This window comes from Brachyistius frenatus, unplaced genomic scaffold, assembly GCF_029030835.1.
Source record: "Brachyistius frenatus isolate BFR_SWC_R1_liver_20210118 unplaced genomic scaffold, ASM2903083v1 Contig_210, whole genome shotgun sequence".
Classification (NCBI taxonomy): Eukaryota; Metazoa; Chordata; class Actinopteri; family Embiotocidae; genus Brachyistius; species Brachyistius frenatus.
The window spans coordinates 154,996-175,000 of record NW_027210809.1 but is presented as its reverse complement, the minus strand read 5'-3'; the positions used below and the strand labels follow the sequence as shown (position 1 = coordinate 175,000).

Here is a 20,005-nt window from a genome sequence, read left to right as displayed (position 1 = left end):
TTAATGACTCCTTTGTGCCGTTCAGACAAAATCAAGCCACACCATTTAATTCCCAGCAGTTTGAGAGATTCATTTACAAGTTCACAGAGTTTTGTTTCTTTTACTGCTTAAAGAACAAACTGATCAACATGCTCCTTCCTGTTGGCATGGTAACGAAGGGCTCCCACATTTTAATACATCGATAGTAGTCGTACACACTTCTAAATCTTTGGCTTTTCTTTCCAGTTGTCGTTTTTGAGCCGAAGCGTTTGAAATGTCGATTTCCCTGCATTCGTTTTAGCAGCTACAGAAAAAAAATTAAAAAGCAACGTGTTGACTGAAGGGATTGTTGAAGAGCGGGAAGGAGATAAAACCCCTCCAGGTATTTTAATATCTTCACACGTTTGTTTGAATTCTTAAGTATTTCTGCTGGTTTTTTTCCACCTGAGTTCTGCAGCCTCAGTTTCACAGCAGCGTCTGATCGGAGCTTCGTGGACGTGATTATAAACCTCTGAAGCTCGTTCACGCCGTTATAACTCGGAAGGATTAAACACGTTCAGACACGATGAAATTAAGTTTTCCCACCGACAGACTCTCTCACAGTTTTTACCTTTGTGTGCAGCTTTGCCAGCTGTTTGTCGTCCACGTAGCTCTGCGTGTAAACTCTCCGCTTATAACGAAACTGTGCAAAAAGAAAACGTAAAAGAGTTAGTTTACGATAAACCGAAGCTACGTGAGTTGTTTCACCCCGACGATAACATTTTTCAAACTCACTCCACGGAAAGAAACAGTAAAAACACAGAGAACAAAAAAGCATTGTTGTTTAATTTGAGCCGCTCAGCACGGCGGCGCCCCCTGCTGTTCTTTCATAATCTATCCTGCTTTTTCAAATTCAATTAATTCAACACAAAAAACAAAAGTTCGGTCTCTTACAGCTGGAAGTGTGGAGAAAACTCATTCAACATGTTCCTCCTTCCCACGATAAGACCACATTTCCCACAAACCCCGTCACTTCCTGAAAGGCGACTTATGGAACACTTTTCTGCGATGTTTTTTTTTTGCGGAAAAATTTCAGGAATTTTGCAAGAAATTGGAAGCTCTGGCAAATATTTAGGGGAGTTAAGAGGCACAGATTTGGTCTTATTGTTTGTGCATGACACAATAATAAAATAAAGAAAAATGTACTGAGTCTTTTTTTAAAACAAGAAACCATGGCAGTTTTTTTAAAAGTCTTCACGCGCTGATTTTTTTTTGGACTCTAGAATCTGTAGAAAAACTCCGGATTTGTTCTTTAACGTTGAGGTTTACCTCCAGGTACGGAATGGGAGTGATGGGGGGGAGAGGATACTCCTTCAGCAGGCGCTCCTCGTCCAGAAACTTTCCGGCTCGGCCGTTGAACGCCGGCTGGAAGAGACCATAGTTCAAAACATCCGACAGAGACTGAGTCAACGTCACCAGAACCCTCTGCTTACTGGTCCAAACTGGTAACTCTGGGTCCAACCGCAAACACTTCTGAGAGCCGGAGACGGAGAGACAGACGGGCGGACAGAGAAAGAGACAGACGGACACAGACAGACAGACAGGTTTGTGCCGGGCGTCGTACTTTGCGTATGTATACATGAACGTACTGCGCGTGAACACGCGGCCGCTCCGCGTGCGTGTTACCGTCTGCTGCAGGTCCGGGATGCCGATGCGGACGACGATGCTGTTTCCAGGGGGCGTGTCATCCGCGTCGTCGTCCCTGGCAACAGCAGAGCCTGTCGGGTTGCCGTTAGTAACCGCCTGTTGCCGCGGGCGATCATGTTTGGTGTCAGCAGCCGGACTCAGAGGCATGTGGCTGGAAAACACACACGGAAGGAGAGAGAGAGAGAGAGGGGGGGGGGGGGGGTGATGAGAGGCGGCGAATCACAGCGCAGAGAGAGGCGGGCGCCATGGCGACGTCACGCCGACTTGTCAGATCCACGTTTCCTCCGATAAAACTGACCTTTTAAGACTTCTGTTCATGCGGCTGCAGCGGAAACAAACATGAAGTCGACAGAGTTTTTCTATTTTTAGCCGCCTTAAAAAATCTGAAGGCAGAAACTCAAGTGTAAAAAATTAATGAGTTTTTTCTGCTGTAGATATTTTCAACCATATTTACACGTTTCACAGCCGGTCAGGACGGTGACGATAGAAATGTGGAGTTTTATCATCATTATTTAGATAATAGCCAACGTCTGAGTAAAACATTGATCAGACACCGAGGGGGGAAAAAGACGCTCGCTAAATCGTTAGCCTCGGTGGCTTCTAGACGTCGTCCATGTTGCCGAGCAACGGTGTTCTTACGTCTTAGCCCACTTGAACGCGCACGACTTCCTACGTCGTAACCACGAGCTCACGAGTTCCATTCGAACGCAGCGTCAGACTGGTTTTATCATTACGTCACTACTGCTGAAGATAAACGTTTTTATTTCATTAGAGTCACAACAGTTCGTTGGATAATCGACTAGTTTAAGAATCAAACTAAATTTGTAAGAAAACAGACCAAACGAAAAAAATGTTCCTGGTCGTACTGTAAATGAAATATTCTGCTGGTGATGTTTTATAAATGAAGATATTATTCCAGATTTGCGTTGTTTGGTTCAGATGTTTTCTTCGTTTTGTCTCTTTGCTTTGTCTTGATTATGAATGATTAATAGAAAAAATAATCTACACAATAATTATTGGTTGCAGTCTTTTGTACAAACAGTCTGTTTCATCTCTCCTTCCTGAATGACGTTTCCACGTATCACATTAATATCAAAAATGTGGATTATAAATTGCTCTTTTGTGTGAGACAGATTTCTGCAGTAACACCGTGAATCTAACAGCCTCCCACAGACGTCTTCATATTCAGGTTAAAAGTACAAAAATGGCTGCTTTTTTTCTTATCCCCCCCCCCCACCACCACCACCACCACCACCACCACCCCCCCCCACCACCACCACGTCACCACGCACATCGAATTAAACGTCTTGTCGGTCGGATTTCTCTCCGATTGCGGGAACGCCGCTTCATTCAGATCGTCTGACCTCCACCTTCTCTCATAACGGCCTCAGGATGTTACATCACATCCTGTTTTTCACCCTCGGCTGAACGTCCACGGAGAGAAAAATCATCTGATTGTTCTGCAGATCAGTTTGACTCTGAGATTAAAGGCTGAATGAACGTTATCGGGGAGGAAGAGAAGCTGTTCTTTAATTTCTCTTTTGATGTTTAATGTAAAAAAAACATTTGGCTGTAATTAATTATACTTATGATGAAGAAGTTCATTAGCAGCTGAAAATCATTTGATAAATATTATATTATCATTGAAATGTTTTTTTTTTTGTGATGTTATCTGAGAAAATGCAAAGAATACTAAACTGCAGCCAGGAGACTGTTAGCTTAGCTTAGCATTAAGACTGGTAGTAGCTGGAGACAGTTAGCCTTCCTCTGTCCAAATTTATTTTTAAAAGACAAAGTTTTACTGACATGTTTCTTTTATGTTTAATTGACACGCAAATAGAGCGTTTCAAAATGTAAAGATGGTTTAGTTATTGTGAGGATATTAACATGCTGACGTTAGCGATTAGCTCAAAGCTCCTCTGCACCATGTGTGTTTTTACTGAACAGGCCTTCATGGTTCAGGTCCCAGACGGGTCAGGGGGCAGTCGGGGTCAGAGGTCAGAGGTCAGCTGGTACTGAGTTTATTTTAAAGTCAAAACTACCCCGAAAGAAATACACACAAAAAAAAACAAAGACACAAAACGACCACAAAGAGACAGAAGACTCAACAGCCCAAACAAACCACGGTAACCATGGAAACACACGAGTTCGTTTTACAGACACAAACAGGTCGAAGGTGAAACCAGCGCCACCTGAAGGCCTGCAGACTTCCCGCCTCCTCAGCGGTGCCTCGCGACGAAAGAAACCACGTCGTCCGACAAGACGCCGTCGGGACGTTGATCATCGTTCGTATTAATCATCGCTGCCCATAATTAGCAGCCGATTACCAGATTACCATTCAAGGCGACGACGGCGATTCAGAGCTGAAGTCAGAAGTTAATGACTGCTTCCATTACTGAGGATAAAAGCGAGGAGGAGGACGAGGAGAGGCGAGGACGAGTTGAGTTGTCATAGAAACTGGAATAGCAGGGAATCCTGTGCTAACCTCAGTGTGTCACTCTGCGAGAGAGCGTGTGTGTGTGTGTGTGTGTGTGTGTGTGTGTGTGTGTGTGTGTGTGTGTGTGTGTGTGTGCGTGTTAAAAAAAGTCTCCTGATCTACATGTTCGCTGTTGCTATGGCAACGCAGTTGAGCAATTTTTGCAGTTCCCGTTTAAAAACTACCAACCTGCTGACTCTCCACTCTGTGTGTGTGTGTGTGTGTGTGTGTGTGTGTGTGTGTGTGTGTGTGTGTGTGTGTGTGTGTGTGTGTGTGTGTGTGTGTGTGTGTGTGTGTGTGTGTGTGTGTGTGTGTGTGTGCGTGTGTGTGTGTGTGTGTGTGTCAATCAACCTCGCTCTGATGACATCACAGCGCTGAACTGACTCCACTGGACAGGTCGGACACACACACACACACACACACACACACACACACACACACACACACACACACACATATATATATATTAAAAAGGCCATCGACAGGTTTTGATTTCCACCATAACATCGACAATAATCGGCTGGAGGAGAAGCAGATGGGCGTCAGTCTGAGTTCAAAGATGTTCAGATGTGGAGGACGTCTCAGATGTTTGGAGAGGGATTTCATTTTCTGCAGAGAAGCACTCAGCCGTGTTTAAAGGACCATACCGCTGGTTTCCCTTTAAAGAAAATGTCAGATTTCTTGCCGTCCAGAAAAATAGTCGTAAAAATACACGTAAAGAACGGGATCGCAAAGTGCTTTAGAAATAAAGTCGATCCACAAAAACAGATAAATCGGAGGATAAAGTTGGCTAAAACCAGGACATGCCGATACTTTGATCCAAGTCGAGGCTGAAGTTCTGACGGTTCTTGTTGTTCTGTGGTTCTGAAGGTACCGTAGAGGCTGCAGGTTCTGGAGATACTGAACGACAAAACAACAACATGCGACCCCGATCTTTTTTCATTTACTGGAGTTTTTGTCGAATGAACTGCCGTAAAAAGCTCAGTTTAGTTGCTTTTTCCTTACAAGTAAGTATTTGTGATATTTGACCCTTTTGGCTCTCCGTACACTCACCACGCACTCGGTAGTTTTTGCTTTCATTCGGCTTAGGCGCTGTGAAAAGTGATATACTAGTTGGGGAATAGCTCGCTGCAGAAGTTCGTGAAGTGACTCCGCCCACACTGCCGCCTTTTTTATTAAAGTTTTATTAATATCAAACGTGTCGCGTGTTCAAATTGCACCAAATTTGCCAGCGTACAACCTCGGTTATACGGCAATACACCCACCAAGTTTGAAGCAGATGGGACGAACGGTTGTGAAGATATGTGATGGACAAACAGACAGAAATTCCTGAAAATATACCCAGTAAGATCAGATACCGATGATGTTGTCCTTTAATCAGCCCCGTTTGGATCCATAATCTGTTTGGTGAATGTGTTTCTGCTCCATTTCCAGTGAGCTTTGAGCTCTGTCAGTCATTTCCTGCATTAATCTTGCCGTTGAATTGGCTTTTGAATTTCCCGATGTCGGAGTGTCCTTGAAGGCACCAGCAGCGAGAGTTTCCCGCTCTTGGCTGCACCGAAGCCGCGATGACAATTTAACTTGAAAAGTCCATTTCCCCCAAACACATTTTTAAACAGATTTTTCACAGCTTGCAGAGATGAACCGCGGGTAATCAGCACCGGCTGAAATGAATCACTTTCTTTCATTTACTACAATAAAAGCCCGGTAATTGCGGAGATATTCGGCGCCGGCATCTCAACCTGCGGAGGAATCCTCGGCACACACGTCGGCCTCTGAAATGTCACAGGACCAGATTAAAAAGACTCTTTTACTCCTTTTACATCGACGCCTGCTGCTATTCAGAATCAGAGGAGGCTGCAGAGTTTCCCAGCATGCACTGCGTGGAGGTCACGGACAGGTTAACAACAAACATTAGAGACGTTTAATGTCTATAAATTTGGACAAATGAGGCTGTGAGTGTGATGTGAGAATGAAACTGTTACATAAATATTCAATTTAAATCAGATTTTCTATGTTAATTCGCACATTGTTGTCGCTGTTTCAACTGCTTCTTCTTCTGCAGTGGTTTAATAAAACTGACTGGAGAATAAGCTCCACCTACTGGTTATCTTGGGGAATCGGCTGCAATATATTTGCATTAATTAGCTTTTTCTTTTGATAATTTTCTTGAAATCTGGCGAGTATGAGCGCTACATTTGGATGGAAACCCAGCTAACGTTCGGTGACGTCTATTTACATTCGTGATATTCGTTAAAGTACCGAAGTGCATGCGTTAAGTTGTTGCTGTTGTTATGTAACAACTATTTAATCAACTACCCTGCTGTAGTAAAGAAATTTCCCCTCGGGGATTAATAAAGTGTATAAAATCAAAAAATCAAAATTTTGGCAAGTTTAAATACAGCAGTCATTAATGTCCATTTCAATCCGATGCAGAAGTGCTGTAAAGTGCAATACCAACTAGGGCCACCAGGGCTCCAAAGAAACTGTGGATCCATAGATTCCCATTCTTCTTCTCTCATGAAAAATCTAAAACTTTTTCCACAGTCAGTCAGACAATCATGTCTGTTTGATTGACAGGCCTGTGGTGCAGTCAGGTTTCCACTACATGTGGGCGGGGCAAAGCTCATCAAAATATGGTCACATTTAGCTCAGAAATTACAAGATGGTTACAACAGAAATGCCGAAATTCGAGGCTTCAGCTCGTCAGTTTACAAACCAACAGACCAACCATTACTTGGTAGAATGCTTTAAGTTAAAACCATTTCTTTTTATTAGCTTTCCTGCAGGACATAAAGACAATTGCATTTTTAAGCACTTCAGAAATTGTAAAAGAACTTTAACTAGATCAAGAAAACTGTGAACATTTTATTTTCTCACTCTTGAGAATTTTTTTTTTGAACATTTGTGCCAAATTTGAAGGAAATTGCTTCGAGGCGTTCTCGGCCACATCTGGTTCTTCAGTCTTTGACAAAAGCGATGACTGAAATCCCAAAGACGTGCTGAAGGTTACCCAGTTTTTCAAAGCTGCTCTTTTTTCTCTTCCGTTTTATATTCTGGCCCCTGGTTTCACAACTTGACGTCACGAACGCAACGTTATTATGACTTTCCTTTTCTGTTCGCTCTCCGAGTGTTTATGAACTCCCATTTGGACATCTGGGCCCAAACACCGGAGATGAAGGGTAATATCACTGCGCTGTAACTCCGGCTTGTTGAAACAACTCCTGAGCTCGTATTAATGTCCGAGCTCGGTCCACTTCCTGCCTCTGCGACTCCCTCTGCAATCAGCTCCGAATTGATGGGTTTTATTTTCAGCCTTCCAATTCAGAAAACACTTCAGATCCACCAATCAGAGGCTCTGAATCACCTTCCTGCCGTGAAAAAATACAAAAAAACCTTTTTCCTCCTCATCGACTGGACTTCTGGGAACAGAGTCCAGAAACAATAAACTTCTGACTAATGATGTTTTCTCTTCATTATCAGGTTGAGACCTCAGAAAACCCTCTTTTGTCTGTTTAACGAGCCAACAAACACTTTCACCGTCAGACTGACTCAACACTTTTAAAAAATTCCTCAGCTGTTGAGTTTTTTCATGTTTTTTTTAATCTTCACCTGCTTTTGAGGTTTTTGAACCGACTCTGTCATCGCTCGCAAACAAAAGAAGCGACACAAATGGAACAAACTTAATTTTCATGCATATATAGTGCCTGAAATAAAAGCTCATGAAAGTAGAGCTTTTCGCTGTTGTTTGATGGATTAACCTTCCAAAATGAAGGCAGACACAAAAGTCGAGCCAAATCTCCCGACAGCTGTTCAAATATAAATCGGTGACACTCTCCGGCTGTGAAAGACATCGATTACACGGGAGTTTGGAAAGCGATTACGGTCGTCCGCCGAGCTGAGTCACCGAGGATTTCACAAAGCAAAACTTTGCTGGAGCCTCTTGTTCTGCCACGTGAATGATTTTATTAAATTTAGACATTGCGTTGAATTAGTTGACCTTTCGATCTGATGGGCAACACAAGGATACTATGCCACGCCCACCTATAGCAGAAACCTGAAGACACCGCAGGCCTGTCAATCAAACAGCCCCGCCCCCAAACATATCTGAGTCCTAATATCTAATGAATGACCCCCAGAAGTCTGATCAGAAGGAGGGAATTTATCTAATGACACCAGAATGACTTGTGGGAACTCGAAGACCAACAACAGACGACACAAAAAACTGTTTTCCAAATCCTGAAATTAGTTTGAAGCTACTAAATATGAACTAAAGGAGAAAAGGTTGAGTGGTTCAGAAAGCTGGAGGACTTCTGAGAGGTCGATTTTTAAAAATAACAGTCAAACGTGAGTCAGCAGAGATTTCGAACGCAGAAAAAAACTCAAGTGTCGGCAATTTTTCGTCCATTTTGAATCATCATGTTTCATATTTTTCTTTCGTTCGCACCTCTTTTCAAACTAAATCTGACTTTCACACCTCGGTAAGCGAAAACGTTTCTGCCACAGCGTCGGTAATCACGGCATATTTTCTCTCGGAAAAAGCACATCGTGGTAATCTTTGTGCTCGCTGTTGTAAATGTGAATGAGTCCTTCAGGTAACGCTCAGTGGGAGCACCAGCTCTTTTTGGAGTTGCTCACAGCGGTTGTTATTTTTCCTCCACTCTTCTCCGCCGAGTGCTCGGTTATGTAACGTCTCCGCGGGTCGGTCCTCCGGTTTCCTCCGGGACCGATCGGATCCAGGATGTTTCGCCGCTCGTCCTATTTTGGCTCGAGATGACTGTTGCTGGGAAAAAGGTGAAACGCTCGTTGGATCGGAGCAGCGGGGACGCTTCGTCCTGAAATAACTCGGGGTCAGCGTTTTGATCATTTCCCGCTTTTGTCCTGAGCGGAGCCGCCGTCCTCCCACACGGCCTGAACAATGCCGCGCGACCAGCTTCATCTGGAAATAAGAGCGAGACTTAAAAACGCTTTTCGTTTCCCCGAAGTAGAAAACGTTGAGCCGCTTGGCTGCGAGGGACCGACTGAGGCCAAAACATCTGCATGGACTCAAGTGATGAAATAAATAAAAAAAATAGTGTCAGAATCAATATGGATGAAATTTAAGAGTGTTTTTTATCAAATTAAAATCTTATGAATGAAGAAACTCCAAAGTAGCTGAAGACCTTTTGTTGGCTGAGAGGGAAGAAACATCACAAATTGTAGTGGCATCATCTTTAAGAATACAAAACAGAACCTAGCTCGCGGCGCAGCGCTAATGAACCTCCGATAGATTCGTTATGAGACGTTCTGTTCAGTAGTTTCATGTACGATTACATAAACAGCGCTGCAGCTGAAATATTCCACCCAACAAACACTCACAAACTAAAAATGAGAAGATGGTTTTGTGTACTTCTGCTTTCAAGGAACAATTATTTCAAGAAATAACTGTGAATGTTGACAGTAAATACGACGACGTTATCAAAGATGTTGAGCTTTCGTTCAAGGACGGAAATCCTCAACGAACAAGATCACCCGTCAAAGTATCGCTAAAATCAAGATACTGAATCTCAACAGTTTACAACTGAATACGTGAAAGTTGAGTTAAATGATTGTCGACGGCAGGAGAAGTGACGAGAGGCCGAGATGTTGGTGTTGTATAACTGAAGGAGACTGAATGTTCCTCTGTAGTGAGAACAGAGTCGGTGGTTCCAGCTGACAACCATCACAGTCGGAGACATTTTTACACAAGTGATCAGAAAGAACAAAAACAAATCTGCTTTCACTTCCTGAAAAGCAAAAATCAGGATGAAAGTCAAAGAAACTGCTTCACAAAGCAGGAGACGGAGGAGAGAAGACGTTTTTAACTTTTACTGACAGTTTGACTTCGACTGTGTTTCCATCTCGTGACAATAAAACTGGTAGAAATTGCAGGTAACAGATGTGGGCGGAGTTAAACGGTTAATTATCTTACTGGATTCAAACTGCGAGAAAATGTTAAATAAACATAAAATGTGTTTTATAAAATATGGCAACTTTTGATTGTTTATCTTTTCTTTCTTTTCTTGAAAAAAAGGGGAAAAAATTGATTTTCATAGCAACAAGTTTGATATATTAGGATGCAGTTTTGTGGATCCTTCATGTGGGAGCAGATAGTTTCAGCCTATAAAATAAAGTCCTGGTAGTTTCTGTGCACTAAAACAAAAATTGTTTTTATTTTAGATTATAATACCCAAAACAATTAGTTAGCCAATAAATAGAAACTTAATTTCCTTTTAACTATTTAGATTTACATTAAACAATTGATTGATCAAGAGAATAATCAACATATTTAACCCTAAAAATAATCTTTAGAAGAGCCTGATCTGTCTTTCACAGATACATCCATCTCGAAGTATGTTTGCCGTAATTAAAACTTTTGTTGTTGTTGTTGTTGTTTTACACACACAGTTTCACTGAAGCTTTATTTCAAACGCAGGACTTCTGGTTTGTAATCGAGTATTTCGTCGAACTTCCTCCTCCGTCGACGAGAAAACCTCGGCGGCTGTCAGGATGTTTAATCGCAGCAGCAGAAAAGCGAATTCACGTCTTCTGGAAACCTGCGACGGTGATTCAAGGTTTCGGTGCCGCGGCGTGAATGTCAGCCAGCGAGGACTCATTTGTGCTCTTTACAGACTGAGATATAAAAAGACTTCCATGACCTTAAATAATCCTGGAAAATCTAAATGAAAGAGGTGGAAGCAGGTCTTCTCCGTGAGGCTGTAAACCTGTTGGATGGTTGTCTGGAAGCTTCAAGGACCGTTCTGATGTTTTTAAATCACGTATCTTCTAACTGGTTATAAACACTTTATGACCACTGGTACGTGAACATTTGTGATTTCACCGCGGACCTACAACTGAAGCAGAGAAACATCCGATTTTTGGTCAAATCCTTGTGGGGGAACAGAAAATCTGCAACAGTGTTCCTGAGCCCATGCAGTGATTTCCACCACAGAATCGGGGCTGTTTTTGTTTTGGTTTTTTTATGCGTCAAACTCTAAACGGTCAACAGAGACCCTTGAAACGCTTCAGAAAGTCTACGGCGATGAAGCGACGAGCCGGGCGAGGTGTTCTGAGTGACATTCACGTTTCAAGAGGGGGCGGAGCTTCACTGTCCAAGCGTGTGGAAGTCAGGTGATGATGTTGATTAAGAGACGACACTTGGAAATACTTCCTTGTGAAGGTTGTTGCTTCCTGCTGCTCCGTTGTTCAACAGCAACAGACTCTGAGCTTATCGATCCCACCTCGTACGTTACTGGCCTGAATATAATATAATATATAAAATATATATCGTGGTTTTATCGTAAAGACAGCAAAACTATTGCAAAAAAGAGGCTCGAAACGACCACGAGATGCAACAGAACTACAAAGGAATCAAAACACGAACACAAACTGCGAAGACTCGAAACAAACAGAAGCAAAGAAAAAGAAACAAAGGTCACATTGCCGTGAAAATATATTTTCGAGTCAGTGAATTTTTAAGCAAGTTATGACTAATGCTAATAGAACAGCAAATACATAAATAAATACGACTTGTGATTTGCAAAGTCTTTGTCTAAATTTTTTTTGAGGAAAATCAAATTATTAAAAACTTTCTTAGCCTTTTTTTAAGGAACTGAATACATTTTTATGACCTTTTTGGACCTGCAGATTGACTGGAAGTCCACGAGGTCAACAGGAAGCAACCAATTCATAAACTTGAGGGAACGTTTTTTCTATCGTCCTGCTTTTTTGTCACCAGGTATGATTTTACAGCCTCTATCATCCTATTTAAGGTTGAACTAACCGCTTTCAAACTGTCCCACAAAAAACTAAACAAAAAAGGGTAAGATAAACTCACCTATCGTCCGCAGTCCCATCAAACTTTTCCACTGGCCTTTACTGATTTCTACTGATCTCTTCTGGTCCGTCCCGACCTGGTTTTGGCTCTGCAGAGTACGACTGGCTTCCTGGTCCGGTACTGGCTTCGGCCTGGTTTTCTGGCTCTGGTTTCCTGGATCTGGTCCAGCCCCGAAGGTCTTGATTGTTTTTTCTTTGGGGAGATTGGCTGGACAGATTTTGGAGATGTGGCGCGTTGTAAATCCTGCCGCAGTCGTATCAGACTCTCATAGTTTCCGAGGATGTTGTTGTTCCTCCGGCAGACTTAAAGAGTAAAGAGTGAAGTATTTTCTGGAGTATAACTGGAGTTAATGTGTAGTAATCCTGCAGGAGGAGTGAGAGGTCTCAGAGTTTCAGACTGTATTCTGGGAGCTGCCTTGCCCATCCTGTGGAAAGGGAGGAAAAAGGGGGGAGGAGGGGGAGGAAGAGCGAGAGGAAGATGGGGAGGAGGTAAAGGAGGATATGGAGGAAGGGGAGGAGGGGAAGAAGCAGAAAAAAAAACCAGGTCAGGAGACGGTTAAATCCAAAGAGTGTTACACACATTTTGGTGGAGACCATTTTCCGGATGGGTCAGTTACACAACGTGAAGCCGTTAGCATGGCAACAAGAGCCGTAAAACCTGCTTTCTAAACTGCCACTCTGACGGCTGTATTATGTAAAGTTTTACATATCGATTTATTTCTATTCTGAGCTGAGTGCAAAAAAAAAAAGAGTGAACTGACTGAAGGCCTCGCTGCAGCAGATGAGCATTTACTGTTAGCCTCGGTTAGCATTCACGGCTAAACCAGTCTGCAAACACACACACACACACACACACACACACACACACACACACACACACACACACACACACACACACACACACACACACACTCTCAGTAACTTAAACATAATGCCTGAACTGTGCAATCGGCTATAAGGACTGCAACTAACAAGACATTTCGTTATTTTATGGATGAACTGAGTATTTGTTTTGTCAATGAAACTACGGAAAAAAAAAAAGCCTGATAGTCGTCAGCACCTTCCATTCAAAACTCAAAGACCAGAACAACATATACAACAAATAACAACAAAGAGACTCAAAACTACCAAAAAAAAAAAAAAAAATGCTAAATGACCTTAAAGAGACTCAAAAAACTCAAAATGACAAAACGATCCTGAGTAACTTCCTGTTGCTCTGTGGTTTCAAAACCTTTCTGAAGACACTTGAGTCATAATGTTTTAAAATAAACCCAGAAACACTCCTTTTACAAAGAAAATAAAATGTCAGCATTTTTCTGCTGTAGTTGGTCAAAGTTGACCCAGTTTCTGCTATTTTTTATTTCATGTTAGTGCATCACATTTAACCATCCGACCACATCAGCATCCTCCACATGTAAATTCTTCATCTGTAAAGAAATTAGTAACTAAAACTGTTCAATAGATGGTGTAAATGTACTTATTTACATTGATTATAACGTTACGTTAGTCTGTTCGTAACCAGCTGTTGTCCTCTGGTAGCCTCCTTAGCTTATGGTAGCATACTGGCAGGCATGCTAATTGCTAACAGCACGCTAGCCAGCTGGTCTGCGTGGGTCTGTCTGTAAACCAGGGTGTTTCCACGGCAACGCAAGGCAGCAGGATGACATGTTGGATACAAGAAAAAAAAAAAATTTAGAACAAAGAAAATAAAAGGACCTGACATCAGATTAAAAGTACTTCCTGTGACTCACGCTTCCTGTTTCCCATCTGGGTTGCCAAGGAAACGGATGTTTGGCAGGAAAAAGCTGAGAAGCTGCACGGCACTGATAACACACACACACAGACACGGGTTGGTACGTCTATCTTTGCTAGGACCCTCTCGAACCGCCCGGTGACGAAGTGAGGACCGGATAACGAGGTCCTCACAAGGTCTACAATTCCCACGAGTCCTTACAAAGGTAGCTAAACAAGAACACACACACACACACAGAGTTCGGATGCGTTTTCGACGCGGTTTGTTTCCAGTGTGTCGTGTTAGCGCTCGTTCTTGTGTTGTATTGTGAATATTATGCGTCCCTGTAAAAGTGCGAGCCAGAACTGACCATATTTGGACGAGCTGGGGAGGAGTCTGAAGACAATATGGCCACGCCCACCTATACCAGAAACCTGACTGCAAATCACAGCATGTGTTTAAGGCCTAATACGTTATATATATTTCGAACACCATTAGCATACTTCTACGAACAAAACGCCTCCGAGGTTTTTAATTTATTTTGGGAAAAGGAAAGTGATTATTTATCGGTGAATTTGAGATCGATCGTCAGCCTGAAATAACCGGACTCACAGCCCGAAGCAGACTTCACATGTTGGCTGTGAAAACACCCTCGAAATTAATTTTGTTTAAATTGTGGCTTTTTACTGTAATTTGATGGTAATTTCCTGTCGAGAGCTTTTTGACTACATTTGCATTCATTAAGGTGACGGAGCCGTTTTCAGGTTTAGATTTAAACCTGCGGTCAAATTGTCAGAGATGCATTTCACTGTCAAGGTGTGAACAGGATGTGTGTGTGTGTGTGTGTGTGTGTGTGTGTGTGTGTGTGTGTGTGTGTGTGTGTGTGTGTGTGTGTGTGTGTGTGTGTGTGTGTGTGTGTGTGTGTGTGTGTCCTAGCTCCGCTGGCCATTACCATGGTAACCAATGGCAGGAGCTGATAATGCACACTGTATTCTCTCCCTCTGTCACACACTTTATCTTGTAAACTTTCGCACATCACTGGGAAAACCTGCAGAAACCTGCAGAAACCTGCAGAGAGCCTCTGCTCTGTTTCCCTCGAACGGTTTACAAAACCCCGACGTCCACTTCTGAACGACGGCGAGCGCCCAAACGCGTCGGTTTCAAAATCTCTCTTTCAGGTTTTACACCACCGACGTACGTGTGATCGTCCCAGATTCATGCGACAGGCCTGAACACGCAGCCGTGGAGAACGATATTCATCCACGAGAGGAACAGATGGTCCGAACGCCACCAGAGTCCAGAGCACTGAACCAAATGTAAAAATGCAACGTGCTTTTTTCTTTCTTTCTTTTCTTTTTTTTAAACCTCCAATTTACACGCCGGCTGCCCGTTGGACGAACTCAGCCTTTATATAGCATTAAATATTAGCGGACTAATTGTAACTTTTCGGGAGTTTGAGCCAACTCGGCTTTTTGGGAAAAGCTCCACAACCCACTTCCCGGTTGAGACCGTATCATATACAGGCAAACATGGTCGCCCCCGGAAAATCTGCTCTATTTCTGCCTGTCAGAGTACAAAAAAACAAACTCGTCATCGCATATATGAACCAACAGGAGGTCAATAATATCTGCACACAACATTTCTACACGTAACTGAAGGTTTTAAACATTTATTACAGCGAGCAAACTACGCAACAAAACCGCCACCATGTCAGGTGACTTTCTCAATGGGATTTCACCAGTTCAAACACAAGTTCCAACACAAAGGTCGGAACTTTGTCACTTTTCCCAACTGCTCATGAATGCACCACGTGACACTCGTCCTGTCTGGAAGGTTTCCCGGAGATCCCATTAACCTACGAAGTCTTCATCGCTCAAGACGTGTAGAAAACATGAAATATGGTAAAACGTATAGACTGAGATCATCTATGTTTGGATTGTCCACTAACGGAGGCGATCCATAAGTTCAGAGTGTTCCTGAACGCAGCACGGGGATGCACACGCAGCAGCAGGAAGCAACAGCCTTTACGAGGAAGTACTCGTGTCCAGTGTCGTCTCTTGGTCGACATCAGCACCTGAGTTCCACACGTTAACGTGACCGCTGGTACGTGAAGTGTTTCTGAGCCCATGCAGCGATTTCCACCACAGAATCACAGTTGTTTTTAAAGCAGTGGGACCTGAGGGTCCAGAGAAACATCAGATTTTGGGTTTAAACTCTGTAAATGTTCAACAGAGACCCTTGAAATGTTCAGAAAGTCTACGGCGATGAAGCGACGTGTTCTGAGTGACATTCACGTTTCAAGAGGGGGCGGAGCTTCGCTGTCCGAGACCGAAGAAGACACCAGGTCAAGTCAGGAGACACCAGGTGGGTTTTTTCTTTGACGTCGGCGGTGGTTGTGTAACCGTGAATTCGTCCCCCAGAGTCACTGTCAGACTGATTTTGAAATGACTCACCTCTTGTTGTCTGTCTTTGTTTCACTTCCTGTCCTTTCTATGATCGTTGCCCCAACCCCCTGATTACTTTCATCTGTCCCTCGTTGTCCTTCCCTCCCTGCTGTATTTTAGTCTGTGTGCTCTTCTTCTTCCCTGTTTTTGTCAGTTGGTTACAGTTTGCTGTCCGTCGCAGCGTCTTTTGAAACCCAAAAATCACTGCATGGGCTCAGGAACACAGGATTTCCTGCTCAGCAAAAATCGGATGTTTCTCTGCTCCAGTTTTAGGTCCACGGTTGAAATCACAAATGTTCACGTACCAGTGGTCACGTTAACGTGTGTGTTTTGACCTCGTACATAGTGAACGAATGGCCAATCAGAATAGACGTTGTTAATTATATAGCGGACGATCACAACATGGCTTTTTAGACTCAAAAATTGACAGTTGACATTAAGTTAAAATGGTCGCAGCAGGTCTCCATGTTACAAAGAACTGCATTAAAACACACAAACACACACAAACACTCTTCGGCCTCCTTGTTGTCGCTAAACACAGCTGTTTAACCTCTGGCCACCAACAGCTGGCGTAATGCAGCCCCACTCGCTGGGCTTATCACATTACCATGACAACCACATGATGTTCAAGAGTGTCAGTGCTGCAGAAGAAGAATATCCAAGAAAATTCCACTTCCTGTTCCTGCTAAAGTGTTTGATTTCTTTTTTTTTCTTTTTTTTTTTTTGGCAGATCAATCTTTAGATAGTCGGTCTGAGACTACGGCCTACACACTGCTGCGCTTACATAACACACACACACACACACACACGCACACACACACACACACACACACACACACACACACACACACACACACACACACACAGGTCGGTGAAGGGATGCTGGAGGAAACAGAAACAGGAAATAAAACGAGAGCGAAGGAGAGAAAGTGAAGGATGAAAGGAGGTTTGTGGAGGAGATACCGAAAGGATTAAATCAGAGATGAATGGAGGAGGAAGAAAAGAAGAAGAGGAGGAGGAGGGGGAGATTAAGGGAAGAGGGGTCAAGGAAATGAGGCGAGAAGAGAAAGGAAAGGAACAGAGGAGGTAAAGGAGGGAAGAAATGAATGGAAAGAGATCAGAGAGAAGATGAGAGGAAATGAAAAGGGGGTTTTCTCATCTCCTAGGAAGGAAAGGAGGAAAGGAAACAGGCTGAGGAGACAGGTTAGGATGGAAAGGAAAGGAAACAAGGTGGAGAGGAGACAAGAAGAGGGGGAAAGGAAAGGAAAGGAAAGGAAAGGAAAAGAAAGGAAAGGAAAGGAAAGGAAAGGAAAGGAAAGGAAAGGAAAGGAAAGGAAAGGAAAGGAAAGGAAAGGAAAGGAGGAGACGAGTGCATGACAGGAAAGGAAGCAAATGAGGACAGAAGGGAGGCAGTGAGGAGACGAGGAGACAGAAAGGAACCGGAGGATGACAGCAGGTAAAAAAAGGTAGAAGTGTAAAGAGATTATGGTCACGACTTATAAAGTTGCAGAGCAGCAGCAAGTGACGGACACACACACACACACACACACACACACACACACACACACACACACACACACACACACACACACACACACACACACACACACACACACACACACACACACACACACATGCGAGCCGTGAACACACACACACATGCGAGAGCTGCAGAGACTCACCCAGAAGATCAGCGACTCGTTCTCCATGATGATGAACTGAAAATAAAAAGAGAGGACTGATGATGGAGAGAGGAGCAGGAGAGGAAGAGGAGGAGGAGGAAGAGGAAGAGGAGGAGGAGGAGGAGGAGGAGAGGAGAGGAAGAGATGATGGAGGATGGGGGAAAAAGAAGAAGAAGAAAAAGAAGAAGAAGAAGAGGAAGAGGAGGAGGAGTATCTGGAGATGGAAAGAGAGAGAGAGAGAGAGAGAGAGAGAGAGAGAGAGAGAGAGAGAGAGAGAAGAAGAGGGAGAGATGGAGGGGGGAGGGGAGGGAGGGAGGGAGGGAGGGAGGGAGGATGAGTGGAAGGCTGGTCGGTTCAGCCCACACACTGCTAGCATGACACACACTCGCTTGTACGCCAGTGTGTGTGTGTGTGTGTGTGTGTGTGTGTGTGTGTGTGTGTGTGCACGTTGTCTCCCACTCCAATGCGTGGGTTAGAAAACACACCTCTCTCTCTCTCTCTCTCTCTCTCTCTCTCTCTCTCTCTCTCTCTCTCTCTCTCGGCAGCGAGTGAGCGAGGACAGAGAGAGAGAGAGATGGGGTAAGCAGCGTGGGTGTGGAGGAGTGGCCCCGTCGCCATGGCAACGATGCAATCGCCAAAAAAAATAAAAAAAATAAAAAAAGAAGGGGGTGGGGGGCTTCAGGATTCATCATCATCATCATGAACGACAGACTCATCAGAAACAGAATTATGTTCATTTATTTATCTTTTTTATTTTATATTTAACGATCCGACCAATCAGAGCGCACGTGACTCTCCCACGTGAAGCTTTTCACCCGTCACTCAGCTGGAAGACGTCGTCGTCGCCTTGTTGTACGAACGATCCGTTTAACGTCACCGGACGGCAGCCGGAGACACCGAGGACGGACGTCCTCATGTCAGAAGACATAGCGATAAGTTCCCTCCTGCAGCTTCAGGTCCGATCTCACAAACCTCCGTTTACAGCTTCATAACCGTCCATACATCCACGTTCTGCTGTTTTTATGAGACCTCAGTCTACTCCGGAGGTTTCCGACCAGTAGCCCTTAAAAAAATTTCCCAAGCTCATCTCAACCGGCCCCTTAAGTGTCTTCAGCTGCAATACCAGCGAGTGCCACTAGAGGTCGTCTCCAAAAAGCCTCCGGCTCCATAGACTCCCATTCAACTTCTCTCATCAAATCCAAAGTGAATAAAATGTGTCCATCAGTTATCTCGGTGTTGTTAGCTAAAGTCACTCCTTCTTCTTAGTTTTCTGGAGGTCCATCTGAAAATAATCCCTCATTCATTAGAAAAGAAGATTCAAGAAGACCTGTTTTTGGGGGCGTGTCTGTTTGATTGACAGGCCTGTGGTGCAGTCAGGTTACAGCTATCGGTGGGCGGGACGTAGTATCGTCAGGTTTCCGATCAGATCGGTCAGATTAACCGCTGGCTCCTCCCCCAGCTCGTCCAAATATGGTCACTTCCTGCTCCAAACAGCTCCGAACGAGCAAAGATGGTGACGGACAGAATCTGAACTGGAGGATTCATAACGTTCACAAACCAACGTCATTTTTTGGGGGTTATTTTTAACGATGAATCTACTCACGAGATTCTGTAACAGACACATCGTCCTCTTTTGTCTTTAGATATACGATGTATAGATTTGTAGATCTGCCGACTGAAAGCAGCTCCTGAATGAACAACCGTGAGAACAGATGGAGCTTCAGTGTTCTTACATATGTTGGTGGAGAGAGCCAAGAACGCTCCGCAGCTTGTCGGGTTCAGACCGGAACATATTTTACAGTCGCGATTACAGTAAGAAAAATTCCTATTGTGACTTCCCCAGAAACATAACCGTGATGTCATCAGGAAGGAGGAGCCAAGGAGCCGATTTCTGGCAGACAAAAATTGCAAATAAACAGCATCTGAAGCAGAGTGTTTGCCTCAGTATGAAGTGACTTTAAATATTTCTTGTTTGAAAGCAACAGACACAAAACTACCAAAATAAGACAAGATGACTCCTGGAGCTAATGCAGAATTACCTGAAAGTCCAATGAGGGCCACTAGGGGAGCTGGCTCACAAAAAAAACCTCTTGAAATATTCAGAAAAAGCTGCTTCCCTGCTGAATAAATAAAAAAATAACCTGAAGCTGAT

At 43.7% G+C, this 20,005-nt stretch overlaps 1 protein-coding gene across 1 annotated transcript in view; it reads right to left on the bottom strand.

Moving 5' to 3' along the window:
- Positions 1-18,127, bottom strand: part of shank3b (SH3 and multiple ankyrin repeat domains 3b) — a 39,309-nt gene extending 21,182 nt beyond the window's left edge. Inside the window, 5 exon segments of the mRNA XM_069719212.1 lie at positions 590-661; positions 1,288-1,491; positions 1,645-1,816; positions 11,997-12,420; positions 17,854-18,127. Of these exon segments, the coding sequence (XP_069575313.1) occupies positions 590-661; positions 1,288-1,491; positions 1,645-1,812 (444 nt within the window). The 5' untranslated portion in view covers positions 1,813-1,816; positions 11,997-12,420; positions 17,854-18,127.
- Positions 18,128-20,005: the final 1,878 nt, after the last annotated feature.